This window comes from Anabrus simplex, chromosome 1, assembly GCF_040414725.1.
Source record: "Anabrus simplex isolate iqAnaSimp1 chromosome 1, ASM4041472v1, whole genome shotgun sequence".
NCBI classification, from domain to species: Eukaryota; Metazoa; Arthropoda; class Insecta; order Orthoptera; family Tettigoniidae; genus Anabrus; species Anabrus simplex.
Genome location: NC_090265.1, coordinates 273120057 through 273135460, shown reverse-complemented (window position 1 = coordinate 273135460; position 15404 = coordinate 273120057). Strand labels below are relative to the sequence as shown.

At 39.0% G+C, this 15404-nt stretch overlaps 1 protein-coding gene across 2 annotated transcripts in view; it reads left to right on the top strand.

Annotated features, from left to right (window-relative positions):
* The window catches only part of LOC136886804 (uncharacterized), a 225199-nt gene extending 210154 nt beyond the window's left edge, over positions 1-15045 (top strand). Inside the window, exons 6-7 of one of the 2 annotated variants that reach the window (XM_067159623.2) lie at positions 3586-3681; positions 14615-15045. In XM_067159623.2, the coding sequence (XP_067015724.2) occupies positions 3586-3681; positions 14615-14780 (262 nt within the window). In that variant the 3' untranslated portion in view covers positions 14781-15045. The remainder of the gene's footprint in view (positions 1-3585; positions 3682-14614) is intronic. The other variant, XM_067159633.2, reaches the window with a different exon arrangement.
* Positions 15046-15404: the final 359 nt, after the last annotated feature.

Here is a 15404-nt window from a genome sequence, read left to right as displayed (position 1 = left end):
GTTTATCATACTCAAAATTTATCACCTGTTAGGGAGCACGTAAGTGTTGAATTGCAAAAAATAGGCCAACACTTATGTTATCACGATAAAATATTTTGAACACTTTTAAAGATCACAGTTACTGAAATAATGTTTTAACAGTTGCTTAGCAATGGAATAAGTTAAACACTTTACTTGGTTTCTGACCGAAGAAATACTAAGTTGCGTAGCTGGAGAATTACACGGAGATCGGTTCTCGGCGTGAGAACTTACACGTCACGCTTGATAACCACTACGTTGTCGCTCGACTCTACTGTTGACAGACAGAATAACAGAGGGTCAGGCCATGCAGAGCCCTTGTCGAAGAATGCTTGTCTATTGCTGGGTAGCCTCACCTTTTATATGTTCAAGGCCTTTACGTCATCAGATAACATGATTATTTAATAGTGGATTTACTGAAAAGTCCCTCAGTGGATCTTCTTGAAATTTGATAATGGAGATGTTCTTGTAATTCGCTACAGAATGGCGTATCTCCCAAGACGATATGACCATTATTAAAGAAGTTTTCTAAATCTGTAAATCGAAAGTTCTCGAATGTGTGACTCATGATATAGATGTTGATTCCCATAGGAAACCTGTCCTGAATGAGTAAATTTATAATACCAATATAAATGGTCTGTTATTGGACATTATAAATTTTCCAGGTAACTCATTCCTGGTTGCCAGCGTTTCGCCCCCGTGTGCTAAGGTGGACTCATTAGTTGGTACATAACACACCCACCAAGACGCATGGCTAGTGCATACTGTGGAGACCACTGTGTAGACTACTTGGAGCCACTGACATTGCCAATGCACTATGAGAGACTTTGCCTCATTACCAAAAATTGTTGCCTCCTTGGCCATCAGATGATATAGATGTTGATTCCCATAGGGAACCTGAAATATTTGTCCCGAATGAGTAAATTTATTATACCAACTAGCTGATGCACCCGTGCTTCGCTACGGGATTCTCAGAAAGACTGACTTTGTGGTTTTCCTAACTGAAGTCAACACACGTCATTACAAAAACGTCAGTAAGAATGTAGCGATCAAAAGCAATATTATTATATAAAATACTCGAGCAAATGTAACACTGCACATTTCTCACTTTTAACGAACAGTACTACGGTGCCAATCTAACAGTCCATAGTTCCAGAGCTGGAATGACCAGGCCACAGACAGCTGTGAACACTCCTCTGCCATTATTCCATTAAATATGCACACTGATCATTCCAATCAGTGCCTCAGTGTAGGGATTGAATAGCTCAAATGCTATGATGAACCAGTGTGTTATGTACCAGTAGTATCAGAAATCTTATGAACCAGAGCAATGGAATCTTAAAGAAGAAAGTTATCTAAATGCTGAGCTACATCCCACCAATATTCAGGCAGGCTGTTACACTCGGTATGACCGGGCGAATCGGCCGTGTGGTTAGAGGCGCACAGCTGTGAGCTTACTCTGGGAGATAGTGGATTCGAACTCCAGTGTCGGCAGGTAGGGCTGTACGTTAATTAAGGCCAAGAGGCTGCTTCCTTCGCACTCCTAGCCCTTTCCTGTTCCATCGTCGCCATAAGACCTGTATGTGTTGGTGCAACGTAAAGCAAATTTTAAAAAAAATCGTTACACAGCAGTAATCCAATCTATCGGCAACAGAAGACACAAAGCACATCACAACAAACAGTGGTCAATGTAATGTTATTGTTGATCAATTTTATGAGCTTTCTATATTTTAGGCCTTCACAGTTAGTGTTTTTTTTTTTTGACTCTGTGATATTGGGGAGTCTAACAACATTATTTATAGCGTAGGTTGTAGGTCCTTATTCTTCGACTTTACATACCGATTTTCATTAAATTCTGTTTACCCATTTTCTCGTGACTCGGCGCTGATATGGACTTAGTAACATAAATCCAAATTCAAGAATATCTCTGTAATACTAGCCGATACGGTAACAATGTATAAGACATAAATGATCGGAAATTTTGTAGTATAAAACTTTAGTTATGTAGTATTTATCGATAAGACCGCTAATAACATAGATATTTGAGAGTACAATTTTAGGCTTTCCCCTAAACTACCATTTCACTCAGTGTGAATAAAATTGTTTATGACCTAGATTATTGCGACTTATTCCCTGACTTTACATATCGATTTTCGTGAAGATACGACCTCTAATGACATAAATAGTTGAGAATTAAATTTTAGGCATTCCCCTAAACTACCATTTCACTCAGCGTGAATACAATTATTTATGGCCTAGATTATATCAACTTAATACCCCGACTTTGCATACCAATTTTCATTAAGATATGACCACCAATAACATAAGTATTTGAAAATTAAATTTATTTCACTCAGCGTGAACAAAATTATTTATGGTCTAGATTGTAGCGACTTATTCCTCCGACTTTGTATACCGATTTTCATCAAATTCTTTTCAGCTGTTTTCTCATGATGTGTGTACGTACATACAGACAGACAGACAGACAGACAGACAGACAGACAGAAATTACAGAAAATTAAAAAGTGCTTTTTCTTGTTACTGAAGACACGACTGATACAGAAATACCATCCTTTTTAAATTCTGAGCAATGTACAGGCAAAACTCTTATTTTATATATAAATGGTCCGTTATTGGACATTATAAATTTTCCAGATAACTCATTCCTGGTTGCCAGCATTTTGCACCCCGTGTGCTAAGTTGGGCTCATCAGTTGGTACATACCACACCCAAGGTTCCCTATTGGAATCAACATCTATATCATCTGATGGCCAAGCAGTTAACAATTTTTTGTAATGAGACAAAGTCTCTCACAGTGCACTGGCATTGCTGGTGGCTCCAAGTAGCCTACGCAGTGGCCTCCATGGTATGCACTAGCCATGCACCTTGGTGGGTGTGCTATGTACCAACTGATGAGGCCAACTTAGTATACGGGGGCGAAACGCTGGCATGTTTATCATACAGAGTGATTACGAGGGAGTTAAACTGTCTAATTTTGCGTCTATATCATCCAATAGGAGTGTGCCATTTCAACGTAGATTGTAAGTGTCATGTCTTAATTTTTCCTCTCATTGCCTTTTGGGTTTCTGGAAATAACATACTTAGGCTTATTATTTTAGCATTCAGAGGGAGAAGGATAGATACTGTAGATAAGGCCATGAGTGGAGACTGCTGGGACTGGAATTTGGCCATGAGTTATAAATTTTTCTGGGTTATTTATCATAATGTGGTCAATGAGCGTGTGTGTTGCATAGTTATTTGTGTAAGTGTAATTCGTAGGCTCTAGACGGAGGATGGTCGTATCACAGGAAGAAAACCTGTCAATAAATTGTTTAGTTTAATATGTTTTAGTAAGTAGTTTAGTGTTAAATTCTCCTATGGCAATAATATTCTCATAAGTAGGCAGTAGGTCAAGTAAGCAGAATTTGAATTCAGTCATATTTGTTACATTGGACAGGAGGTTCTGTTGGTTTATAATGATTTCAAGAAAACATTAACTCTACCCCTAACTGTGCATTGTTAAATGATACTACACATATTACTCGGCTTTTTATGTTGTTTCTACAGTGCATGGCCACCCCACCTCTTCTTTTGCTGTCGGATCTATCATGCCATAAGAGGAAATAGCGGTCAAGTTGTACAATACCAGAGGGTATGCTTGGGGTAAGCTAGTTTTCGGTAACGTCAAGAATATGGATATTATTTTCACTTATTGTGGCTTGAATTTCATCAAAATGTGCTACCATGGAGAGTGCGTTGACATGGCAGCACTCTAAACAATGATTCAAAAGAGCTGTTCATGATTTGTGAATTTATTTAGGGTGTGCGACGTCCTTTTAGGTGATAATTTTCTGTTAAAAGGGAGATCATGCCTGTGGTGAGAGGCTGGACTTAAATGCTTAAAACTTAATAGTGGAAATGTTTTTCACAAAGGCACATACATGACGATTGCATCATTTTTCATCATCATCAGGAGTATAATAAACCCTTTGATTTTAAAATTTAAAAATATTGTTCTCATTTGATTGTAGTTATGACACCCGTATTCTCCTACCCTTCATCCCGCTAAGTTATTCTTATATTTATGATGTCCACATGATTATACCCGGTTAATGACCCTGTAGATTTATCGCCGGAGAACCAATGGGTAGGGGGCGGGTGCAATATGTTGTAGGAAATACTGCAACTTCTCCCATCTCCTTAGCTGAGACGAAGAGACATTGCTTTAGCTTGGTTCCGGAAATGAAATAAGTGGGGAACCAATTAAAAAATGTTCAGGGAAGGGGGTCCTCAGGATTACAGGATAATACAGTTAAAGACTTTGAGTTCAAACAAGCTTCTATCTGACAGAGTAATGTACTTAATTCATCATATGTCAATATATGTGTTCGTAATATACACGTTAAGATACTCAATGGTTCTAATTAACGTTCTGTCTAATGCTGATTAAAAGGCATTACCCATTGTCAGCTTGCTATGCATGCAATTAGAGTTGAAAATATGTAGAACTAGTCACAAAATGTCATTTTTAATGCAGCTTCATTTGTGGAAAACTTGGGCCTACAAATACAGTAAAATACCAGTATAACAAAATTTTGGGGATCTCTGAAATGAATTTGTTATACTAAAATTTTGTTATACTGAAATAAGTCAATTCTTAAGAACTCACCTAGTATTATATCTGTTAGTTATTGTTTTTAGGGGCGGAACTACGAGGTAATCTGCCCTGTTATATCAGCTGCAGGATCTATATAACTTCAAAATATCATTGTAATAATAAGAGTTACAGTACTGGCAGATGTTTTCAGAAAATCTATTTTTACATTGTACCAGCAAGTCTACTCACTGTTCCAGAACATCATTTTTTGAAAAAGTCTGTGATTTTCTTCTGAACAGATCTAGACACAAAAGCTCGTTCCAAATAGTTACCAACCACTGCACACGAATTTAAAACAGATTCTGGCACATCACTTCGTGACACAAGAAAATCTTGAAGGCTACGTGCTATGTTAGTTGCCTACTGAAGAGTCAAGCTCTGTCGATCACAATCATTTTGGGGGTTGACTTCCTCTTCCTCCTCATCGCATGGATCTCTATCATTCATAATGTCCTCCACAATTTCCTCATTGGTGATTTCTTTGTGGACTATTACATCACTATCTACATTGATGTAGGCGGTAAGACTTACCGTAGATGGCATATCCAACGTTGTACACAAACGCTTTCAATTCTCCTCGGTTTCCACATCATCCAACACTTCACTTTCTGCGACGTCTTCTGTAAAAACCACTCCAGCTTTTCTAAAGCAGTTTGTGATGATGTCTGCATTCAAGGATTTCCATGCAGCATTAAACATCTGCATTGCTTCCAATATATTGATGTTAATGTCTCTATTCGTGGCAGCGTTGCACAGCATTCGACGGACTACACGAGCTCAGTAATGCTGCTTTACTGCATGAATTATACCCTGATCCAGCGGCTGCAGAATTGAAGTTGTATTTGGAGGCAAAAATAAAACTTTTACATGCTCCAAACGGCGAGGGACACAATTATGAGAAGAGCAATTGTCCAATAATAGAAGAATTCTCTTTTCGGCATTCATCCGACGTTCCAAGTCGAACAACCACTCTTTGAATAGCACAGATGTCATCTATGCCTTAGAGTTGTGCCTGTATTCACAGGGCAGATGTTGCACCCCCTATAAGTACCTTGGCTTCCCAAACTTCCCAATTATGAGAGGCTTCAGTTTGTCCGTCCCTGTGGAATTGGTACACAAAAGAGCCGTGATACGTTCTTTTGAACGTTTGCCCCCAAAACACTTATTTCCCTTAAAACCAAGGGTTTTGTTCGGCATTAGTTAATAAAATAACGCAGTTTCGTCTGCATTATAAATGTCTGTCAGCGAATATTCTTTCAAGGCATCCTTTAGAGTCTCCAGCCGCCATGAAGACACAACTTCCTTCGTGGCATCGTTAGCTTCACCATTTATAATTTTGTGGGATATGCCATATCTCTCCCGGAACCTATGAAGCCAACCAGCACTACCCACTCAGGTGACCCAAGCGAACGTGCAAAAGATCGCGCACGCTCACGCTCACATAACAGTGGGCCATTTATTGGAATGTTTGACTCCGCATTTCCACAAACCACGTATAGCCGGCTTGGTCCACCTCCTTGTAGTCGACTGTCCTGATCTTCTTACGCTGTGGACCTAGGGCATCAGCATCAATGTTTTCCTCTATCTTACTTTTCTGTTTAAAAAAAGTAGAAAGTGTTCACGGGCTAATGCCATACTTCTTCGCTATATCTCCTTTCTTTCCGCCTTTCTTTACTTCCGCAAGTATTTTACGTTTTTCACTCAACGAAAACTGCTGTCGCTTCTGCTTATTCATTTGCAATGATATGTACTTATTTAGTTAACGAAATGCACACAAACTTTGCAAGTTTAATGATATAACCTTAACAGCAAGAAGAAGTAGTTCTCCAAGAGAGAAAGAGAAAACAAGCAGAAATCAGCCTGGACTTTTATTCATCTGATGCTATGATTGACTGCAGCTGGACCGGTCCAAATAATGACATGAGAAGTCAAAGAGAATGTGAAAAGTGCTTTGAATTAGCACTGTGAAGAGGAGGATAATACGATTACAGCGCTCCTCCGGTGATCTCTGGTACTACCGACGGAGGCAAAGCAGTTACAGAGCTCCGGAGGTTAACTGGAGGGCCGCCTCCTATTCGCAACAGTAGCTCCGAGTGTAAGGACGTAGTGGGCTTACTTACTTACAAACTTACGTTCATGAATGTAGGCGCCCTATAAAAATCGTTACCTACATACACAAAAATTGATCTATATCACTGATATTCCATACAAAACCCCTTAAAAAAGAACTTATAGTCATTCAGAATAATTTAATGCATCCTCTCATTTGTTATCAAGAAAATGTAATTATATCGACATATAATACATATCCCATATACCTGTAGGTATAAACCCTGTAGATACAACAAACAATATATCTAAATAGGTTCATTTGTTTCTCAGAAAAGTGCAGGCCCTACCTGTGCAGAACTTACACAGTACACTTCGTTCATTATTATTATTATTATTATTATTATTATGAAAATATTCCCATTATATTGGCCCTAGAATACAGTAGTTTCAAGTTAAATTTGAATTCGCTTTTAATTTCTGGACGTATGTAAAAAAAACCAAAAGACGTGCAGAAGTATGGGATGATTATTTACGAGCGGGCCGAGGAGTTCAAGCGGTTCAAGTCTATAAGTGCTGCACAGTAAAACATGGCACAAATGACCCATAAACTCCGGCCCCGCGGTGTAGGTGGCAACGCGACCGTCTGTCACCCGGCCGGGTCAGGTTTTTTAAATTGTAAATTATTAATATCCCTGGCCTTGGGACTGGGTGTTTGTGTCATTCTTAACGTTCCTTTCCTCACATTCAACACTTTACCCTACCGCCATTTACATAATACACGCAGGTTTCCGCATATATGGTGCAAGTAGGGGCAAAAGATCTTCATAGGTCGACGCCCCGAACAAATAACATTTAAAAAAAGTTAAAGAAGCAGTGTAGTTTCGCGCAAAAACAGCGACAAGTCATAAATTCCTGTGAAAATGCTCGTTCATTCCTCCCGTATGACGTTCACACTACGCGCTTGTCATTCAATGTTTGTACGCAAGAATGCTATCTGTAATATCGTCCAATAATAAGGGTATAAACTGAGGGGCGTAGTTTCTCACGATAATAGTGGCAAGTTATAAATTCCTGTGAAAATGCTCGTTCATTTCTCCCGTACCAAGTTCACACTACGCGCTTGATATTCAATCGGAGTTTCTGATACATAATTACGTTTGTACATAAGAATGCTATCTGTAATATCGCCAAATAATTAACCCCTCAGCGCCGACCTCTATACGTAGTATAGACCCTCTTTTCTTCCGTAGCCGCCGACCTCTATGCGTGGTATAGGCCCATACATGGTTTCACATTTACGGCTATAGCGCGAAGAGTTTTGGAGTTATTGATATGCAAATTGTTTTGTTTCCAAGAAGACATTTTCGGGTTTATCAGCGTTGTAAATAAGAATTGAAAACTCGTTATAATGTAGTTGTTTTTGCAAGGATAATTATTTGTCAAATAAGTCTGAGCACTAATCTCTTGCTTTTTTAAAAGTCTGTTTGCTTCATTCTTTCCCACAGAATAAAATAAAGAAATGATGATCTGATAAGTTTGTCTTTTCATGTGATGTTCTTTGCTCTATTTGTACATTGGGAGTGTGGTTTATTTATTATATTTGTCTTTATTTCTCAGCTTGTAATATTTTCGTAACTCTCCACGAGCGCTCTGTGTAGGCATCAGTTAGTGCTGCTTTCTGTCATACGATACGAGAACCAGTTGTTTATGGTATATATCTCGTTTGAAAGACGTCTCGACCTTTTATCTGAAATATGTATCGAGGTGGTTTGTTTCGTCATAAATGTTATTCCCCTCAATCAGTTTCGTCCTGTTGCTTTCGGTCTCGCTGCAGCTTCATCAGTCCGTGTGACGCACCGCGCTCAGCCGTGGTTTGACTGACAGTAACGTGCTTGAAATATTGTATAATTCAGATGAAAGTTTAGTCGGAAGCAGTAGTGACAGTATAAGCAGCAGTGATAATGAAATAGATGATGTAGCAGTGGTAAATGATGAGAGTGACGATGAGGAGGAAACAGTACTTGGAAATTTCGTGTAAGAGACTATAGATAATTATACAGGTCAAAGAGAAGTTTTCAACAGTGAATTCTGATTGCTAAATTCTCTAATAATACTCACACAGGTCACAGAGGCAAATATTGAGCAATTACCTTATCGGGTTCAGCTGGTGAAAGGTTTGTTTACAAAATACAGTCGCTCGGGAGGGGAACGAAATATTCAAGGCCAGCGCGCATCAGATAATACAGTTCCAAGGTTGCAGGAAAGACATTTTATCAGGAAATTAGCACCTAAGAGTTGCTTTTTTTTTTTTTTTGCTAGGGGCTTTACATCACACCGACACAGATAGGTCTTATGGCGACAATGGGATAGGAATGGCCTAGGAGTTGGAAGGAAGCGGCCGTGGCCTTAATTAAGGTACAGCCCCAGCATTTGCCTGGTGTGAAAATGGGAAACCACGGAAAACCATCTTCAGGGCTGCCGACAGTGGGATTCGAACCCCCTATCTCCCAGATGCAAGCTCACAGCCGCGCGCCTCTACGCGCACGGCCAACTCGCCCGGTCCCAAGAGTTGGAAATCCAAAACTCAGAGACATTGTATCCTGTGTTCAAAACATGGCGAAAAGAAGACGTCAGTCTACTGCTTCCAGGAGTGTGACCTGAGTCCCTGTCTCAAAGAGTGCTTCGAACTCTATCACACGGAACTAAATTACTAAGGAAATGTGAAACAATTATGTAATTATCTACATGTACATAGTTCTGTCATAAGGAATTCCAAATTACGTGAAAATCGGGCTACTCTTATACTTGTAGTAACGCTTTAAGTGAATCGATGTATTTCAGTCGCGCGTAGTTGAAGTCTCATCCGGCCGCGGAGTAGGAAGCTATTTAAATGGCTGCGACGCTGAGGGGTTAAGGTATTAATTGCGGGGCCTAGTTTTGCACAATAGTAGCGACAAGTTATAAGTTCCTGAGAAAATGCTAGTTCATTTCTCCTGTACCAAGTTTAAACTACGCGCTTGTAATTCAATCGGAGGTTCTCTGGAGGCACCGATTGAAAGCGCTCGGAGCCTCCGCTCCGTAAACAACCGCTCTGTTAACAGCACTACTAGGCTTTGCGAATTAAATACGAAGAAGGAACATGCCATGCATGATGCGACGAAACCGTCGCGTTCATTGGTGGATTACAAACATCGCGATCCTACTCAGCCAATAGTGTGACGTCTTACATTGGTTGATGGGCAAAGCCTATTGGTTGCGCAAAGCCTAGCGTTTGTTGGTGGATTGCAAACTTGGCGCTCCTACTCAGCTAATAGAGTGACGTCTTACATTGGATGACAGGCAAAGTATATTTATTTATTTAAAAGCGCACAAATGTGCATTAAAAGAAAAAATATATTAATCTTTCGCATATTCTAGTGAAGATTTTGTTCTCTTGTTGCCTTGGCTGAAATGATAGCGATCGCAATGTTTATCACACAACGTACACACACAATGTAGGGACGGTTCATGAAAGTATGATCGCCGGCATAGATGATGGTGAAAACCATGTACCGCCAGCCTATTCAAAGCACTTCTCACGTCATTATTTGGACCGGTCCAGCTGCGGTCAATCATAGCACCAGCTGAATAAAAATCCAGGCTGATTTCTGCTTGTTTTCTCTTTCTCTCTTGGAGAACTACTTCTTGCTGCGTATGTGAAAGCTGCATTCTTATTTTCAATCTTCCAGTAAAAAAGTTTCTTTGGATAATTCATACGCAAGTCGCGATGATGACATCTTGGAGGTGCCCAGTGTTCGTTTCAGAAATCTGGCCTTTACATTTTCAATAGGTCGAAGGTCAGACACCATTAGTCTTTCCCAAATAAGTTCCATACCATATGTGAGAACTGGGCGAAGCGTATTGGTTACACAAAAGCGATTGCCTTCTCGATCACGTACGGTGCATATATGGAAAATGGCGATCATATCGTCTGAATAACGAAATAATGTAACTAGAAAAATGTTGGTCATAAAACAGGATGAATTTTTGTTTTATTTTGAGTAAATATGGTCAAACTGGTAAAGAAAAGAGCTCAATTTTAATTCGTTAAACTGAAACTACGAAATTTGTTAAAATGAAAAGTTTTACATACAACAAATAGGGGAAAAAGGAAAGGACCAAAAGAAATATTCGTTATTCTGAAAATTTCGTTATACTGGTGTTCGTTACAGCGGAATTCTACTGTATACTGCTAATGTTTTATTGTAGAAATGCTACAATCTAATAGTGATTAACCCTGACAGTAACACGTCTATAAATATCGCTTTAGTTACACCACACGTCTCGAAGACATGCCACTCAAAGCCTATTATTTAAAGTTACGTTGAAGTTACCAGACGGAACGACCAAGGAATAGAGGTGGTGGAGGGGATAACTCACCCCTCCTTATGAGGACTAGATGGCATTCATTCGCACAACACGTCAGAAAATCGTATGGTGTAATTATCAGGGTTAAAATCTTGAAGGATTGGTCTCGAGGAAAGTTCAAGTTACTTTTGTATACAAAATTTATGAACATTAGGAAGAACGTTTCATTAAAAAGTACACAGACCTGGTACTGGGTTTATCTTCACAAGATGTAAGTAGGAAGGAGTCTGAAAGGAAGAAACAAATAGTTGAGAAACGAGCTTGAATAATCTTAGGCTTTGGTGAAAGGAGGTGCATCCGAGTACTTAAACTAACAGACATCTGTGCCGGTCTTGTGTTGTTATGATCAGCCTGTTTTGTTTTGTTTTGTTTTCAAAACTTGTGTTTTTCTAATCTATCCATGTTCTACTTTTGTATATTTTGTCTTTTAACTATGACTGAAGATGTCCCCATGAGCATGAAACTTCTCCCATTTTATTAAGATACTAGCTGATGTACCTGTGCTTCGCTACAGGATTCTCAGAAAGACTGTCTTTGTGGTTTTCCTGACTGAAGTCAACTTAGGTCGTTACAAAAACGTCAGTAGGAATGTAGTGATTAAAAGCAACGTTATCATACTGGCCTAAAATACTCGATCAAATGAAAAACCGCACATTTTCTCACTTTTAATGAACAGTGCTATGGTGCCGATCTAACAGCCCAAAGTTCCAGTGCTGGAATGATCAGGCCGCAGACAGCCGTGACCACACCTCTGCCATTATTCCGTTAAATATGCACGCTGCTCATTCCAATCAGTGTCTCAGAGGAGGGATTGAATAGTTCGCATGTTATGATGAACCAGTTTGTTACGTACCGGTAGCATCAGAAAATTTATGAACCAAGGAATGGGATGCTAAAGAAGAAAATTAACTAACTCCCCAGCTACTTCCCGCCAATATTCAGACAGGCTGTTATACTCGGTCAACTGGTCGAGTTGGCCATGCGATTAGGGGCGCGCTGCTGTGAGCTTGCATCCGTGAGGTAGTGGGTTAGAACCCCACTGTTGGCACCCCTGAAGATGGTTTTCCATGGTCTCCCATTTTCATAGCAGGCAAATGCTGGGGCTGTACCGTAATTAAGGCTAGGGCCGCTTCCTTCCCACTCCTAGCCCTTTCCTATCCCATCGTCGCCCTAAGACCTATCTGTGTCGGCGAGACGTAAAGAAAATTAAGAAAAAAAAATACTGTGTATACAGCAGTAATCGTATCTATCGGAGATGAGTGGCAACAGACACAAAGCACATCACAACAAACAATGGTCAATGTAACGTTATTGTTGATCAATGTTATGAGCTTTCTGTATTGTAGGCCTTCACATTTAGTTTTCTTTTGATTCTGTGATATTAGGATGACTTACAAAATTATTTATAGCGTAGACTGTAGTTCCTTATTCCCCGACTTTACAAACCGATATTCTTCTTCTTTTTTTGATGTTGGCCATCTAAGGACCATGGAAAGTAACCATGTGCAATTCATCTTAATCCTTCTTTTCTTGACTTCCAATAGTTTTTCATCCTTTCACTTTGCTGTTTCCTTCTCCTGGAAACCATTGAAATTTTGTATCAATGTTCTGAAATTTGTTCTGTCTTGTATTATATTCATGAATATCTCTGTTATATCCGGTACGGTAAAAGTGTATAAGACATAAATGATTGGAAATTTAATGCTATATAACTTTAGTTATGTACTATTTGTCGATAGGACCACTAATAACACAAATATTTGAGACTTAAATTTTAGGCCTTCTTCTAAACTACCATTTCACTCAATGTTAATAAAATTATTTATAGCCTAGATTGTAGTGACTTATTCCCCAACTTTTCATACCAATTTTCATTAAGATAGGACCACTAACAACATAAATATTTGAGAATTAAATTTTTAGGCCTTCCCCTAAACTACCATTTCTCTCAGCGTGAATAAGATTACTTATGACCTAGATTGTAGCTGCCTATCCTGGAGTTTACATACCAATTTTCTTTAAATTATCTTCAGCCGTTTCCTCGTGATGCGTGTACATACGTACATACATACAGACAGACATTACGGAAAATTAAAAAGTGCATTTCCTTGTTACTATGGACACGACCGATACAGAAATACCATCGTTTCTAATTTCTGAGCAATGTGCAGACAAAACTCTTATTTTATATATATAGATTGTTATTCTGAAAAGAATAAAAAGAATTGTATTGTAAAGGTGGAATTCTTATCAAAATGTACCATAATGCTGTTTAAGGTGACAATACGAACTTAATTATGAAATTTATTTTTTGTAATCACCATTTTGCATGTCTTTTTAGTGCTTTTTTATGTTTTGTTGTTTTCAAATGATGCATTACTTCAAAAAGAAAAAGAATATCAACACTTATACGTCTTTCACGCACAACTTAAAATAAGAAGAGTCCATCTGTAGTGAGCACACCTTCAGTTTCACATCCATATATTGTGTAGATAATTGTAATTTCACTGGTACCATTTTTCTACAAGTGAAAACACTGGGACTAAAAAGTAACGTCTGACAACTAACATTCACAATCAAAACTCAACTGCACTGCAGAACTGCTCTAGCATTACTGGTCTGGTCAATCCCCATTGGGATTTCCCAGCCACGACCAATGGTATTTTCAGGATACGGCTCCGAATGAGCTTTATTTTCATTTGTTTGTAATTTTTTATTGTTTTGAAAATAAGTTAATTGATTTGTTCACTTATTACAATATGTGCATATTTGAATCAAATAAAAAAAATATTCTTACATAACTATCCTAGTCCTGTTCATCAAATACACATACTGTTTTTCATAAATTAATGGTTTTTATATCTCATCTCTATTAGCTCGCTGACGCCATCTCCAAAAGCTAGTAACGAGCCTGGAGTGGGAACCACAGCACCCTAGCGGAGTGTATTTCTTCCATATACCTATACCAGCCTCCTCTCTTTTATCTTTCCTATTTAACCACCTGTGGTCAACTTTTGTTAATATCAGTGTGGATTGGGTCTCCTCCACTTCCTTCTATGCTTTTTAGATGGGCCAATCATCCCTTTGTTTTGCACCTTAGAATAATACTACTACTACTACTACTACCAGGCTGAGTGGTAAAGACACTTAAGGCACTGGCCTTCTAACCACAACTTGGCAGGTTCAATCCTGGCTCAGTCCGGTGGTATTTGAAGGTGTTCAAATACGACAGCCTCATGTCAGTAGATTTACTGGCACGTAAAAGAACTCCTGCGGGACTAAATTCCGGCACCTCGGCGCCTCCGAAGACCTTAAAAAGTAGTTAGTGGGACGTAAAGCAAATAACACCACCACTACTACTACTACTACTACTACTACTACTACTACTACTACTACTACTTTCAATGACCCTTTCTTTTCTTATATGCTTCTTTGTCATATGTGTGCTTAAGCTTATTTTATTTTTTATTTCCCTTATAGTGCCCTGAATATTAAGTCAGCCATCCAGGATGAACTACTCCTGCGTCGTTCTCAATGGAAGAGCAAATTGTTGCAGAAAGAACTGGAAGAAGGAGGAGATGATTGCTATACTCTTAGAATCCAAAAACAATTTTCAGAAGAGTTAATGGGACAAAGTAATAAGTGACTGTTAAAGAATGTAAAAAAAAGAGAATATCTTACTATTCCTCTGAACAATAAAATTAAGAGATTAAGTATAATAAAACAATTGGGTTTACCTACAATGAGACAGTTTTGTAAAATTCAGTGGCATGGACCTCAACTGGCCTGGGTGCCATGTAGTCAAGAGGACAGGTCTCGCCACCATTAATGTCAGAGCCTGACAATTATTTGTTAATATCAGTTGTCAGTATCACAGGTGTATCCATGATTGATTAATTAAAGAATATCTAAACTCCATTACTTGTGCTTAGTTTTCTTTGTCTTACTAAACCTTGTAAAATAATGTCCATGACAAAATAGTGTATTAAGCCATGACGTTAAGGCATTGAAGTCTAAATGGTCTGACACTGTGGTTAGCCGGTTCGAGTCCTGTTGGTCTAAACAAATTTCACCATCAGACTGTTGGCTGGCAGGGTAGGGGAGGTGGTGGTATACAATTTCTAATCAATAGATTGTGTGCCAAAAGCCTGGATTAAATTCCAAACCTGTCCACGGTGCTCATATGGGGTGAGGGCATATGACGCTGCTGATGGTAATTCGTCTGTCAGATGGGAACGTTAAGCCTTGAGCAGACCCCTTGGTGCTATTC